Here is a 16,799-nt window from a genome sequence, read left to right as displayed (position 1 = left end):
TGGCAAAACAGGGGTATAGGTAGGACGGACAGGAAGGGAAAGACAGACAGACGGACAGATAGACAGGGGCATCTCAAAACAAAAGGCATACAAAGAATTTGGACTAGTCTGCTGCTCCTGTTGCCAGCCAGATACAATTATCAATCGTGTCTAATAGTAATCGTCAATTCGGTTTGGTTTCAGTTTTTTCTCCCCCCACGTATTCAAGTAATTTGTTTCACCATTCGATTTTAAATTTATACCATTGGGCATATGGAAGAGTTAAGTAAGATGGTTGGTTAATTCATATCATTTCAGTTCAGCAATATGGCCCTGGCTAAATGAATAGGGGAGCCATCAAAGCCATATTGACTGGTGTTATGCGTCAGAATTTAGGGGAAACAAAGACCCTTCAGATACATTAATACTTGGAAAATGAAAACTTGTTCAATCTATTAGCCCATTCGTACTTTCCTGGACAGAGGAAGGTAAGAATATCCTTTCATGTAAACATCTACATGCTTCCTGTGCTATCTTTACATGAATCTGTACTTACAGCCCAATGACATAATAATTCTGGAATCATAGATGCATGGGCATCATATAGAATGGCCTGCCTGGACTCCCACTGCAGTGTCTGTCAAGCTGGGCAGGCTTTCCGACAAAACACCTACGCCTTATTTCATTTTGGAGAGGCCTTATCTCACCACGAGAATAAAAGAATTGTTTGATAACAAAAAGGTAGCAAAAATACTGACACGCTCTCATATCCCTCCTATGTTTGTAGTGGCAAGTGAAAAGAAGCCACAAGAATGGTGGGATCTGTTAGCCAGCACACAGACAGACCACTGCAGCAGAATTCCCCGGTGGACCCTTTCACTGAGAACACCAGGATGGAGTCACAAACCAGACCCAGAATTAAAGACCAATGAACAATTACACTCATCCCAAACTATCACCAATCTTTAAACACAGTGACAATACTTCCACAGTACCCATTCCAGTGGAAAAGAAAGGGACCAGACAAAAAATGTGCAACTAAATCACAGGGTGTGAATCACAAGGTTTAAAAAAACTGAAAACAAACAAAGTGACAATGTTCTAAGAGTAATACATATGTATGGTAATATACAAGCAGCAGAATGGAGACTAGTACAGAGAGAATTGAAAGCCTATGTAGCATTGGTGCTCTGATGATGGGAAAACAAAAAAAAATGGGAAAAACTAAAACAAAGTTAAAAAAGAAACAATTCAATTGGGGGATAAAATAACATTTACCACTAAGTTTACCATCAGCACAACATGGGCAGGATCAAATCGCTGTAAAAAAGAAACACCAATTGGTTAAGCAGGAAGATTGAGGCACATAGAGAAGGGAGGGTGGGGTTGGGAGTGTGATTGTGGGGTTTAGAGGGGTTCATTACCAGAGGGGCTTCAGTGTGTCACCCCTCCCACCCCCCTCATCCCTTCACTGTGGGCTAGGTGCTTACAGGGATTTCCTCTCACCACTCTCTCCCAAACACTCGTCCAGTCCCCTGGCTCCTAGCCTGGCTTAGTCTTGCTCTGTAAACCGCGACGTTCCCCACAGGGACCAGACTTACCCGCCCCCCCACCCCTTTCCCTTAGACATAAGCCCAGGATCCTGTATTTCTGTATCAGCAGTAACGCTGCATTCTGACAATTTCACCAAAGCCTGATGAAAATCCTTCCATGGTTAATGCAAATAAACCTATCAAATATGTAATGTTACAGTTTCACATGCTCACTGTATGAGGCCGTTAAGGCAACATCAACTGTTGTAGAGTCTGGGAAAGGGACTATGCCATTTAACATGATCAGATATCTGGAATGTGATGATGGATGCCTCTAGGTACGACCACCATTTTCCCCCTTTCAGCTTTTTGCCTTGCAGACGCTTGTCAGCACAGTTAGCAGATCCCCCTAAGGTGGTTGTTTGTTTTTTTGCTAACCCGCAGCCAACAAGCTTTTGAGTTATGCTAAACCCCAGAACAGTGAACACATACATACATAAACTATACCTGGGAAAGGGGCCAGTCAGGCTTTGAGCAGTGCTTAGAGTGGGTTCTGCATTGCTATACAATAGCAACAGGGTTTACCCAATTACATATGAACTGTGCACCCTTCTGGGGCGATGGATTTCACTCCATCATATATGATATGATATCCCCATTCAGTGTTTTACCTCCAACACTGCTTAAAGACCAAGATGAGTGTAACACAGTGGCAGGCAGGAAGGAGTGCACCTCTGGGACAAGCATGCTGTGCAGGAGGGACAAAGGAGCAGGGGGAGGATGGAAGCGTGTAACCATGGGGACAAAGACTTTCTGAGTGTAGAGAGTTGCTGAGGTTTTCCCTGTAAGTTGACTCTATGGCCCGGTGAGTAACAGACACACGCACGCAAACACATCTCAGTCCCTCATAATGACCACACACATACACACAAGTTTCACAGGTTTGGAGGTAGATACAGGCAAACAAGCAGAGGGGGGAAACTTGTCTACTCTGCAAGCCATTCAAAGTTTGAGCTGTGGTTACAGCCAATCAGATACCCGACAGCAGCCATGGAAACTCAAAGAGAAAGAAATACAAATAAAAATCTAAAATATGTGGAGCTGATGATTCTAAAGGATGTGGTGGAATCGTGGATTCCTAAATCTACCTTGATTTCAAATGGATTTTTGTTCTTTGGTCAAATCAAAGCACTTTACTCTTGAGCAGATTGAAATAAAGGTTTAGTGATTATGAAGCAAAAAGGAGGAAGCTCACAGAGGCCATTAGCCTAAAGTACACTGTAAAAGGGGTGTTACATTGAGGTCAACTGCAGAGTGGGAGAAAGAAAACACACCCACACGCACACATACTGACATACAGAGGGGATCCAACAAACCTTACCTAAAAAAGGGCAAAAGGGACAAAAGAAGAATAAGAACAAAGTCAATACAGTGAAAAACTTAAAAGGGGACACAATGTTTTCACTTAAAATTCAAAAAATCTGCTCTGCTGGTAAGGAAGATAGAAAAACAGTGGAACATTGGTGTCATTATCCAGCAAATTCAAGTTGGAATTATACTGCGAGCCTTCTCCTAAGTAGATAGTAGATAGTAACAAATTTCAACAATTAGTGAGCTGAAAGACTGGGCCATTAATTCCTTCAGTACAACTGGACTGGCCACAGACTCATCTGCTCACCATGTAGATGCTTACATAACCACACGTCAGCCGTGCCAGCGGCATAAACAAGAGCACAATCGGCCCCTGCAATCTGCCTCCTCCACACTATGCACACGTCACTGTTGCATCAAATACATTTCCTGTTCATCTTTTCAGGGCCAAATGAAACGATACAGCTGTGAGCACTGAAAGTTGAGCACAGCCAGTATTCCTCAGTCGTTTGCTTTTAAAAACGGTGTCAGCCTGCCAAGAATGAGGCAGCATCCTGGTCTACAGTGATTCCTGGCCAGATGACACAAGGAAAGAAGGACGTATATGTAAACGAACGAGATTGACTAGGGTAGTGACAATATCGCTCAATAGCCAATCACTAGCAACACCCCTTGTAAAAAGCCTGACAAGCTCCTGACCTCAGGAAGGCCATTGTGTCAACCAATACACAAGCAACATCTAGGTGTTTCTTGAATCACTGCTAGAACACAATGTATCACCGCTCCTGAATCAGACACAGAACAATGTTGAGAGCCACATTGAAATCTCTGCAGATTGTCTGTGTATGTTGTCGTACATCTACAGTGCAATACCTACTACAGGACTAGACACTGTCCGCTGTCTGTCTCCACTATGAAACAACACTGTAGGCTGTATTCAGAGTTGTGTGTTTCACATCTCAAATGGATGTCATGTCACTTATTTAACCATTACATTTAGATGCACCACATTATAACATGCAGTTAAAAACATGGTGTGCATGTATTTGAAGATGGAGCAGGGAGTTGTTCATTTAAAGACAGCATGCAGTGTTTCCTGAGGATGTATTTAGGTTAATTAACTCAACATATGTGTCTGCAAACTCTGAATACGGCCCTGTACGTGCATGGATAAGCATGTCGGTAGCTTGTCTATGGCCGTGTGTGTGTTGAAAACTCAACCAAGTCTTCAGCACACACCCACAGAATGAGTAGTATTTCTCATTAAAATGCTGGAATTGGGCACAGATGTTACAGATTATTACACTTGAGCAAGAGTTGCAACTGGATAACAACATCAGGAGATGAAGAGGTCAGAATTGACTGCATGAGGGATATAAGAAATAAAAGTGGATCTGGGAGTGTAAGGCATGGATCCAGAGGGCGGCAAAAGGGCATGATGGATGAGGGAGACCAAACCAAATGCCAGAAATTCTGTGAAAAACAAATCCCCATTCCAGTAGACTGCAGTGATGACATCACTCACAGACAATGTCATTGTATTTGGTGCGGGGACAGGGGAGAGTTAGTCTTTGAAGGAAAAGTTAGAGAGTTAGAAAGATCTAAGCGAATGAGAATATCTTGCAATCAAAAGGGCTTAAATGGACACATGCCAGAGTTCTGCGCCACGGCCACGGGGTAGCCACAGACGGTAGCCAAGGCCAACCCACACAAACTCCTCTCTGTTCAGCCTTCCTCCACTTAGTGTAAGTCAACATTAACCAGGGAATCGAACTACGCAGACCGCCAGGCTTTCATCCTTGTCGAGTCTATATTACACCTTACAAAATATATCAAATGCCATGTAAAAAACTGATGTGCTACAGAGAAACACGACCATAAATTGTCTTTTAAACAGTAAAATATCATAGGAAACACTGAGCTTGCAGGATTAAAGCAAGCGTTGCCAGGCGAAAGAAAACCCAAGGAGGTGACATTAATCAGGTCTTAAATCTAGACCTTCTGCTATACTTAGTTACACGTCAAGTACCATTGTTAATGCCACACGGATCTGGTCGGTTAGAAATGAACATGTAAGTTGCACTGGATCTCACAGGACATCATGGGAACAGAGTTGACACGGTCCAGCAAAATAATTCAGTTTTCACCCTCCCCATGTGCCAGGACCCTGCCCTCTGTTTCAATTCTGTCCCAAGAGTCCCATTTTCCTCACTCTTCTAGTTCCGGAAACAGCAGCATTAGAGCAACAGGCACAACTGGAATGATTTGTCTAAATAACAATGTATTTTACCCAGTTATGGACCCAAAGGGAAAGATCAGAGAAAGCATGTTGGGATATAAGGAAATGGAAATCTGTTGAAAACAAAATCAAACAAACAGTGGAGATGTGAGGGGAGAATGACAAGAAGGTAGTGGCCTGTAACCACCAGCATGTGTCTATTATCGGTGTGCGGAGGAGTGAGGCCTTACCCTGCATGCTTTTGCCAAGTCCTTGCCCCAACTTCCAGCCATGTTTCTGAAGCAGCCGGTGCCCGATGTTATCCTAGCAGAGAGAGCAGAGGAGAAAAAAACCAAAAATATTCCAATAATAAGAAGAGCTTTTCCCCGGAGGCCAAGTCAAAAAACACAAACAACAAAAGTATAAAAAAAAAAAAAAAAAACATTCAGATCACACTATCATCAGCAGCACAACCACCACCACCATCACCATCATTATTATTGTCATTCACATCACCTACAGCGTGTAACATCAGTATCTTCCAGCACAAGGAGTGGAGAGGGCAGGTTGGAGGGAGTGAGGGTAGAGGATTTAGAGGAGGGGGGCGGAGGGGAGGTTTTTTCACTATGTGTAGCCTGCAAACTAGCAACCATATGCTGACAGTGAGTGGCAGAGCGGGACGCCCTCGCACGGTAGGAGTGCAAGTTTAAAAAAACGGCTTTAGGGCAAAGAAACTGGACATGAGCATTTCTAATTTCTTTGGGATGATTAAGACACACGGGTGACATTCACTAACTGAGAGGAGGAGGAAAAAGAGGGCAATATATGTATCACACGCATACATATATGAGCCACTACGGAGCAAGATCTTAGTACACAAAGGGGGAAAAAATGACACAGAACAAGTATGGAAATCTTGCAATCACAAAACAAGGACCATAAACAACTCCAAGCTTGCTGTGATTTCGCAACCATGACGAGGGGAACACCATGAAACATATGCAGCTGTCACAAAAGAAATATAGCGAGAGGAAGAGACAGGAGTGGAGCGAGCGGGCCTTGGATTACCATTACAAGGCCCAGGGGGTGAGAGAATAAACATGTGTGAGGGGATGCGCGTGTGTGTGTTTGTAGAGGTGAAGAGAAGGAGACATTGTGCATGTAGCCCACTTAGATATGCCAGTGATTGCTACTATGCAAGTTCTTGGAGGCTTCAAGCATCTCTGGTCTGTTATCGACTGTCTGGTCCCAACCACATTTTTGTTTGTGATCCATTAGTGGCCACCGTCTTTCTTAATGGCCTTTATACATATTAGTGTTCATACAGAACAAAAGATACTTACTTACAAACTAGATAGTGCACACCAAAATATAAATACATACATACTAAATTCAATCAGAAGGAGGATTCCACAGAGTACCCCAAAGTATGCAACTGTGGTCGTGCCACCTACTTTGAAGTGTGTGTTCCTTATATATCTATTTATACCAGCAATTACAAATGAATCTTGTTCAAATGCAATGTAACCAGAAACCAGCAATGTGGACGAGATCAAGCATACGATAAAGAATCAAACAGGCCAGAGATGAGTGCAAGAACATACACAATAGCAATTCCTAGCACACTGCGGGGCCAAATATGCACGTCTGAGACCGTTATATCACTAGTATGGGGTCAGCAAGAAAACAAAAACATTAAGAAGTGCAAGACCGTCCCAACACTACACACTACAGTACATCCTCAAGCACAAATAAACAGTAAACGATGAGATTTCTTAATAAGCAGTGTTTGTCTGTGATTATAACTATTCCAAGCGTGTCTTACATTCACCAAAGTGCTGCATTCTACTAAGTAAAACATACAAACCAAACAAATAGGGATATTTATAATCACAAAGAGATTGACATCAACTTTCACAAACAGAAAGTGAAGGGGTTGAAACAAAACAGAGAAAACAGCATGCAGCTTTTTGTTAAAGAGTTTTAACAAAAAGGAACGTCGGTGTTAGTAGTGCCATGTGAATGGAACACATACAGAGGGGGCGGGGCGGGCTGTGGGCGTAGAGTGAGGAACAGAACTCCAAAAAGTGTTAGTCTCAGTGGATCAGGCACAGAGAAGTGATGGCTCACCAGGGCTCAATAGGTTTTCTTGACAAAGTAAGAGGTTGGTCAGAACAGGACGGAGCAGGCTGAGCCATGGTGTGGGTGAATGTGTGGGATGGTAGAGGTGAGCTGGGTTTACATGGGTTAGTGCATGTGAGGGGGAGTGGGAGGCACACACGCAGCACACGCTGCATCTCCGCCAATCTGCATCATTTTAGATTTCTTTTTCTCCAACGATTGTTATTTGGTGCAAACTGTTGCCCTCTTCTGCCCGAAACCTATTTGACTGGGAATAAGTGTCAATCACAAATAATGACCAATGTCATATCACGATTCAAATGTATCTATTCTCAAGATCTTGCTAGGCTTCACTATTTTAAGGTTCTAGTTATCTGGGCATGGATGTACAAACTGTATTCAGAGTTACTGTTTGAGTCTTTCTACTTTAGAAATAGTGAGAGAGGAATCTAGTAGAACGAGAACAGGAGACAGCCCGACTCTATGGACTCATGGCCAGGTTATTAAAAAGTGTATCACATAACATGATATCACTGTATGTTCTATGTACCTGCCTAGCAACTGGACACACAAAAACACATAATTGTGTTTTACGGCTTTCCTCTAACACAAGCTTCCCTCAGCCTGGTGTAGAACATTTCCCCTGACTGTACTGTGCAGGGAAACTGCAGGTTTGCTGCAGTGAACTCCACCCTCCCCCAAAACTGGGAATGCTTCTATTTTACTGCAGTATTATGCTGCAGCAATCCTCTTCAGATGAGCAATTAGATTGATCTGGAGGATTTGCTGATATATTGCAGGGAAGGAGTAAAATAAAATATAGCCCCAAAACTGACAGCTGGAAGAATGCTTGTTTAATCAAACTTTGTAAGCTAATCACATCTTCTTTGGTGTCCCACTGAGATTTATTAACAAAATATACACAGGAAGGGCAGGCAGGCAGACTGAGGCACCAGTGGCAACTGCTGACACTAATAAAGAGATTAGATTGAAATGGACTCAGCAAAATGTAGAGGGCGGAGATGAGACATGGGCTGCGTGTTGAACAACAGATGAGTGCACTAAAAGAATAGACAGACAGACGGATGAAAGCAACGACGGCGAGTCCAACAGCAGTGCAAGTGGAGTGAAGGCATTTCCATACGAACCTGGCTTTAAAATACTGGGCTGTCAAAAAAACAGTCACACGTGACACAACGTAAGAAACCGGCCAAACGCTTTCAACGGCAAGTATGCTAGCTTCTCTAGTTCTTATATATGCAAATCTCTCTCAGCTATTAAACAAACAATACTGAATACAAACAGAAAAGGTAGGCATGTCAATAAATCCACCAACTGACTGTTAATACAGGAGAAAATGTAAAAAAAAAATAGAGGAAATGTTATCCAAACAAAACAAGTCTACAAGGAGGAGTGTATTCACAGTGTGCAGTGTGCCATCATTGGCACAGTGCATGGCAAAGGTGTAAATGAAAGATATGGGGAAGGGAAGTGATATGCAGGGGACCCCGCCTAGAGACCTCAGAGTATCACACAGACCAAATGCTTCACAGACTAAATGCTTTGCTGAAACTGCATGTGTACTATGGTATTTACAATTGCTGTAGTTCAGATTACTGCAATTGTTCCCGAGAATGATTTCATCTGCATCTAAGTAGCATCAAACTGGTACAGTAAGCCAGAGATGAAGCGCACAGACTCTTGAATAGGACAGTAAAAACAGAATTTGGAGACCCTTGACCTGAGATTTTCACAGAGGAGTGACTGGGGGATCTGTGTTGTAACAACTGGAGTGCAATTAGTCATATCGTCTCTCGCGTCCCTGTAGAATGTCTTTTGCCTTTGGTGATGGAGCCGACTGTCTCACTGTCCTTAAGACACTCTTGCAGCTCCCGCGAGTGTGGCATTCCTGATCAGTATCAGCTAGGTGTGACTAAGTGGAAACTACTGTGTCAGTGCTTCAAGAGCCAAACTAATAAAACAGAAATATCCACCCTATACAGGTCACTTGGATGTGATTTAATGCTAAGGGATTAAATACTCTATTTACCAGATGATTTGCGAAAGACACAAAACAACAAGACTACAATGAATGCATATTTTTCCTTAGCACATATACTTACCTTATACATTCTGAGGAGTTGAATTCAACAGCTGGAAGATTAGCAAAGTGTAGTCAAGTAATGGCCAAAGTTTGGGGTGGTCTCCAACTCTTTGGGAGTTCAACAGAGAATTATCTTCCCCTCGAGTTGCAAAATGAAGACAGTCTGCAAAAACTGACCGAGTACAAATTAATGTTTTGAGGTTGTTGACAAATGTTTTTTCCAGTTCTAGCGGACATTTTGAGCCGACAGGGAATGTAGTGCGTACGGCGTAGTACTCCATTGCTGACCTTAAAAACATTTGGAAGGCCTCAGCCACGACCTTGATCCAATCGGCCCTGCTGCTCACTGGCTTAGGGCCATTGCTAAATAGAGAGCAACCTGCAGTGTCATAAAAATGTGGGTCAGGACAGTAAAGGGTTGAGTTAGTGATATTTGACCTTTTCCTCAGGCACTTCTTCCCACCTAAGAGGCAACTTAGTAGTAGAAACTGCTGTGTCAAATAATGTCTGGCAGGAGTGGGAATGTGGCGTAAATAAAAGAGATCCTCCGTGTCCAACAGTACCCTGTACACATGTGTTTCTCAGAATAGCCGTGTACATGTATGGTTTCTCTGGCTCTGAGGCTGCCCGCTGCATATCGCTGTGGGACGGGGTCGGGAGAGGGGAAGGAGGGGGGGAGGGGGGTAGATTTGAGGTCTGGAGGGGGCAGATGAAGTGGGAAGAATGAATCTGGGAGGAAAAGTGTAGTGATGATTAGGGCAGAGTGTTGAGAGGAAATTGTACTGAATGCTACCAAGTTAAACACATGCAATGCAAAAACAATGTTAGAGAGAAAGAGCAAAGACCAAAGGGTAAAGACAGAAAGAGAAAAAAATACCCCAATAAAAAAAATACCACAGACCTCTAGCTGCCTATAGATCACACACAGTAAGTGGCATGGGAGGGGCTCCGAGAAGCTGGGCTGAGTCATTCATCATCACCATCATCATCGGTATCTCCTAGATCTAACACTTGTATACAAACTGCCATCTCACCACCTTAGGGTTGTGACAAGATGGGAAGGGCACTTCAGGACATCATTTTAACTATGTGTGCTAACAAATGATATTTCATTCATTCGACCATAGTGATGCTAACATTTTGGATGGTACATTAAGGAGAGATAATCATTAACACCCAAAAAGTTTGTATCATATTGAATGGCTAAATAATTAAACAATTACCAAACTGTCAGCTATGTTGTGACTGGACAGATCAAGAATGAAATAAGATGCATTTCTAAAATAATATACTGTCCTCTTTGCTTTACCGTGCTGGTCCGTTTGGAAGTGATGCCTCACAACTAACACTCACTAAGTCTTTGTGGCTGGCTGAGTTTTTTTTTTTTAATCCTGCAGTCAATAGTCTGACACCCTGTTTCTGGGTATGAACTGTTAGTATTGGTGATGAAGTGATAGTTGACAGCCCATCTGATGTGACCTTTTGTCACTAATGTGTGAAGGACTACGTGCTGCTGCAGCACAGCCCTCAGCGCCCCTCCACAAATAATAGCGCAGGAGCAGAAGAGCCACTCAAGCCGGGTAAACAGGCCACCTCTCCATTTCTTTTGTCCCTCTCTACCACCCACACATAGTAGGCTGCCTACCTACAACAAGGTTTATCAAAGCTACAATATGACCAGAATAGAATTCTTTACGATTCTTGGTTCAATGGTTTATCACTTTGGACATAGTCGGGATAACAAATATGGTGATAAGAAAAACAAACACACACTGACTGTATTTTTCCTTTAATCAGGACATCTGAATAGCATAAGCAGCCAGGTTTCTAATCGACTCTTAGCACATCCACAGAATTACAATACTGTGGAGCTCAATGGAGTTTGGGCCTGTTCAACCACAATGCTTCAGAGACAGGATAGGAGATAGAAAGACTGGGAAAGAGAGAAAGTAGAGAGCTGCCTGCGCTATTATCTACGTGCCTCTTCAGCGAAAAATGCAGTCCCAGTTGCACAAGCACCATGCCAGCACAGAATGACAGAGGGTACTGTACACCGAATCACTGTGTAGTAGGGAGGGAGCAAGAGAGATAGAGACAGAGGGGAGGAAAGAGAGAGAATAGAGTGACAGTAGTGAAACAGAGAGAGAAAGAGAGACAGTCAGAGAAGCGTTACAAGGACCCTAAAAATAGGAGTAAGAAAGCAGAGCGTGCAAATACAAACCGGGTCATTGCTGCTTATCTAATAGGGGCCAATTCGCTGCAGGAGAGAAATGTCGAACACCCCAAGTTGTGTACAATAAGATAACTGTCCTATAGACACAAACACTATACACTAACACATAAACATTCTAGGCTACATAGACACACACTCACTCAAACACAAATGTGGCCATTCACACATTCTAATGTTCGTTCTCTCTTACTTGGTAAATGGAGTGGATTAAGCACTGGGGAGGTTTATGAACACTTGGAGTGGTTCAATGTAGTGAATCATAAGGTGGGACATTATTTATCACTTTTCAAGTGAAGTGGGAACGCTGGATAAGCTAGTATTAGCATGAATTATTTTGATGGGGTATTGCTTAAGCAAGAGCACGTGGAAGATTTGTGTATAACAAAACTCTGTAGCTCAGTTTCACAACTTCACTCAATCAAGTACAAAGCTGTTGTATAATCAAATTTAGACATTCTGTAATTTTCTTTTAATGAGTTTAAAGTGGATAAACAGCTGAAATATTGAGATGACAGTCATTAGGGACAGTGCTTTATCCAATCCAAGCTTTCTAATAGTGCTAGGATGACTAACAATAATGGGAGTTTGATACAAAATCAAATGTTTATCTGTAAGCTCTACATACAAACAGGAAGAATTATCATAATTATGATCATTTAACTGTCACAAGGGATGGAATAGGCAGAGGACATAGGAAGTGGGAAGGACTAAAAGGGCATTAATGGACATGAGTCAAGCAATTCTACAGGTTAGGTGGTAGTGTGTTCAATAAAACATTAGATGCAGCTACATGGACAAAATGGAGTAAGGGTGTGGCTCTTATGCCTCCCTGGACCAATCATCCACTCTCACAGCTTGTCCAATGGTGCGGGATGATGGGTGCGGCCTTACCGATTCGATGGGCTTGTCCAGGGACGCCTGCTCCAGGTCTAGCTGGCCCTCTTCATACTGGTCGAAGTGATTCCCACCCTGTGTAAGACAGTAGAGCTTGGGTTCATAACTTGAGATAATACGGAAGATGTACCGAGCACCAAATACCTTCTGTAACACCTCCACTTAGGCGTTCAAACCAAGGACCCAGATCACAGTTCATTAAGGGGTTCTCAATGCATGAGACCAAAGTGTGTACGGTGTCACGTCTACTGCATGTTAATCACATATGCACAACTCAGTCTTACCTATGATACCTGGAAACTGTAGCAAAAATTAAGATGAAGCATGAAACAAAGTCAACAATAGAACTGGACAAACTGGAAAAAGTAGTTTTGGAAAAAGACGACAAGTTATTTGAACCGGGCACAAGATAGTTTCATCACCAGCCGAAATCCTATGTTGAATATGTTAAAAATGAAAACTCGATAAATTGCCTAATCGCAGTATAAGATTTAATTTCCGTACAAACATACCACAATCACATATAATAGGCCTGCATTAATTCCAATAAACCATGTTTGTGGAGCAGTTGTGTTGTCTGGGGCTGTAGTTAGTTGTTGTGTTGTATTGGACTGCAATGTCCTACATGAGTCTTCTATCGTCCGGTGCTCTATTTACATAGCTGAGCAGAACAAGCGCCTCTAAATATACTTTGAGCCAAAACACCGGCAGCTGAGAACAGCTCCGAAAACTGGGCTGACTAGTCTGTCCGCAAGGCTCGTGATGGTTATAGAGTAGCTTCTTCTCCCAGGCAGACAGCTTATTCTCAGCAGCAACAGCAGCAGAGGAGGCATGAAGGTCACATCTGAGATGGATTTCTCCTGACCCTCAAACGTGCAAGAAAAATTGAGGATTTCGAAATATTGAGGATGTATATCATTTACTGGCTACTTATTGAAACTATCAACAGATCAACTATAGACTAACACCATATAATGATTTAATTTTGGAGTGTCCATTTATTTTGGGGGCTTGAATAGGCATTTGTTACATCAGATATCGACATTTTGTCACTGATTACCTCCCTAAATTAATTGTTGCTGCCTAAATAATCTAGAGTTTACAGCCAATCTCTTAAAAATGTGGAAACACACATTTGGTCGCCAAGTTCATTGTGTTGGTTATGCATGATTTTTCCCCCCCACCATCCTCTCATAGGAATCTGGTTTTGCACAGATAAGCAGCTGCACTCGTCAGCCCACAATATGAGGTGATTTGATGCGACACTAGCACTCATGAATTCAAATGAAAGTGGACTCGCACCAGCATGCGAAAAAACAAGAGGATTAGGACAAATAGGGATTCCGTGGAAGAGCGAGCTGAATGAACAAACCAATGCTCCCCCCGCCCTCCCCCCTCCACCGCCTGGGTTCTGCTCAGACCATTTCTGAGATACGCGTGCACAACGACTTCTTGTTTTCATTACTGCCAACTTCCTCCTACATGACTCGACATACAACACTGCAGATAGGACCACATTCACACTGTCCTTTAACATGCATGTAAGAGAGGGGAACTGCACATTTTCATTTATGGTACAACAGTGAGGTGGATGCTTAATTCAATGCCAACCCACATTAGGAAATGAGATGCTGCCTGCCTGTCGAGTCTGAGCCTTCATAAACGGTCTGCTGTGTTTCTGCAACTCAACATTTGCAGCATACTAGAGCTCTAAAAAACAATGGAAATCAATGGAGTAGACAGGGAGCGGGAGTGGTGGTGGTAAGAATACGTAGCCCATCTGTGGTCATTTCTTGAGCAGTGTTGCTTGGCAGCAGGCATCAATCCATGGGGTCAGGGAAAGAAACTTTGTGAATACTGAGCATATGAATGCCTTCACAGCAGATCTCACACACAGAGGCGCCACTGTGTTGAGCTGGATTGGCTCTCAACAGACTCATTCAGGCGACACAGCAAGTCACCTTCCCCTGACCAATCAGCAGAATACTTAACTCCCACTAAACAACAACAACACGGTGGGTTTGGATTAATAATGAGCAATTCCACAAACTGTTCCCAGCACATTGCATTTCTGGGTCACCACAACACAGCCGCAAAGAGTTGAATACTACAAACAGAGTCACATTTGCACAGCAGCTACTCATCATCTCTTAAACATGTACGGTCGGTTAGTAGATTTAAGTTTTATGAAAATGTGCCTAAATTTGAGGAGTACAAAATACTCTCTCTCTCTGTGACATAACAGAAGTCCTCAAACGACCTTCTTTGCCGCATTTGCATTATGGACTGAGGCCAGGGCATCACTCACATCAATGTCCTTGTGCACTTCCTCTTCATATTCCTTTGCTTTGATATACAGTATATGACAAGGCAAAACACTGTGCTCAGCTAAATGTAAAGAGGGGGCTTCTTAAAGCCTTAGAGCCTCAACAGGATATGTCCCTGTTTTTGTAACGCGTGCTGAGAAATCAGTGGATTAGTTTTCACTCCGATAACATGAACACAGAAACAGCATTTAGTGAGCTGAAGAAAATCTGAAAGAAATGTGGGCCACTACTTGTAACTCAAAACAAACATTTATCTTTGATGGTATTCAGTGTAAGACCTTTTCAGAGACTTATCACACTGCACTGTGGTCGCAGAACAACTAAACCCTTCACAACAACATAGTACCACTTGTCTGATGAGGATTCACAGAGTCTGCATGATACATTTATTATTATCATTATTAAGTAAACATATCTCATTACATAAGACATTGCAGCTTTTGTGATGAGCATATCGCCTTCTATGAAACTGTGATATCAATAAAAAACTGATATATATTAATATTTCATTCCTAATGTCAAATTAAAATATTTTATGTCAAAGTGTCACATAAATTTGTGGACACTATAACCCCAAATTGCTGATTAGCGCAGACAAGGTATATTTCATTACCACGCCCCCATTATGTCTTCTCTCTGGTTCTTTTTTTCTCTCTCTTTTCTCCCCTATCTCTCTCTCTCTCTCTCTCTCACAACCTATGATGCAATTTGTACTGTGTCAACATGTCATCATCATTTGACATCGACCTGTAAGTTCTGTATGTACCCTATGACATCATTGCAACTCCAGTCTACTTGTACTCTACCTCAGGGTCTATGTATGTATAAAGTTCGACAACAATAGTAGGGATAACACAACCTTCCTCCCTTCTCTCTATCTTTGTCTCTCCTCTTTCCATTTAAAAATCTCCAATCTAGATCTCCAAAATATCCTACACCTGTATGCACAATGTCATGTACAATGTCTGCTTCAGTAAAAACAAATTGCAAAAAAAAATTATGCAAAAAAAAACAGTGCAATCAGATTCCCCTGCCATACAAATCTCAGGACCCACTAACTGGGTCCAAGCAGGAAATGTGAAGATTTGATCTACCTTATTGACTGTTGGATGGCTCGTCAAAGACATGTCCATCTGTCGGTCTAGTTTGTCCTATTAAGCATACAATGCAACTTCCATTTTAGAAAAATAAAAAAAATCCAAGAGCCAGTTCAAGCTCCCCAACATTAGATGGGAACAACACAGAAATAGAAAAAGTGCGTGTTATCATTTAGACAACAGACAAACACTATCGAGTCAGATTAACGACCAAGCAGATGTTAGCCATTTGTTTACAACTAGCACGTTCTCGGTGCGCTCTCCTGGTCAAGTCAACAACGTCATTATATAATATATTTACCAAACAGTGCGAAATCTGAAAGTAAAACGTGCCTACTGCAGCTGTAATGGTTCAATTATAATATATAAAAACATTAACACGACCGTTTGGGTGCCGTTCCCAACAGTCGCACAAGTAACGTTAGCTCACTAGCGAGTTAGCTATCCACGGTTAGCTTATGTCGATAAATAACCAGTCTTCCCAAGGTCAATAACGAGCTATTTTCGTGGTGACTATCGTGTTAACTTGTGCAACGTTACCCGGGTGGACGTGCAGTTATGGGCTAAGGTTACTGTTAGTCACTCTCGGCATATTTGAAAAACACACGAAAACTAAATTGAGTTAAATTACAAGAACCGCAGTGTACTGACGTAGCTAGTTAGCATGCAGCACTAGCAGGTGACATGCACATTGAAACACACGCTTCTGTGGAACTGTTCAGCGGCATTACGACATCATTGTCTACACAAGTGTGCTAATTTATCTGGGTATTGCGATGTATGTGCATGTTTTTGTGTCGTTGGCCGTGCATTACCTGGAAATCACGATCTTCGTTGAATCTAGAGAATCTGTCGGCCATTTTCTGAAGGCAGCAGCAGCTTCACTGACTCCTTCTGTCTGAGCAGCGCGAGCGGAGCGGGGC

The 16,799-nt window shown here is 42.5% G+C and overlaps 1 protein-coding gene across 13 annotated transcripts in view; it reads right to left on the bottom strand.

The window, feature by feature from the left end:
• The window catches only part of gpatch8 (G patch domain containing 8), a 24,046-nt gene extending 7,247 nt beyond the window's left edge, over positions 1–16,799 (bottom strand). Inside the window, exons 1-4 of one of the 13 annotated variants that reach the window (XM_076144025.1) lie at positions 16,692–16,757; positions 8,370–12,527; positions 5,352–5,424; positions 1,258–2,892 (exon numbers count right to left, since the gene is read on the bottom strand). Coding sequence is in view for 8 of the 13 variants with exons in the window: in XM_076144014.1 (XP_076000129.1) it covers positions 5,352–5,424; positions 12,450–12,527; positions 16,692–16,736 (196 nt within the window). In the remaining 5 variants the exon portion in view is untranslated. Of the gene's footprint in view, positions 1–1,257; positions 2,893–5,351; positions 12,531–16,691 lie in introns of those variants that run through there. The other 12 variants (XM_076144024.1, XM_076144017.1, XM_076144021.1 and 9 more) reach the window with 12 other exon arrangements.

The sequence above is a fragment of the Genypterus blacodes genome, unplaced genomic scaffold (genome assembly GCF_046128005.1).
Source record: "Genypterus blacodes isolate CSIRO-AG114 ecotype Tasmania unplaced genomic scaffold, CSIRO-AGI_Gbla_v1 ptg000028l_1, whole genome shotgun sequence".
NCBI lineage: Eukaryota > Metazoa > Chordata > Actinopteri > Ophidiiformes > Ophidiidae > Genypterus > Genypterus blacodes.
The sequence above is the reverse complement of the archived record's forward strand: the minus strand, read 5'-3'. Positions and strand labels throughout refer to the sequence as shown.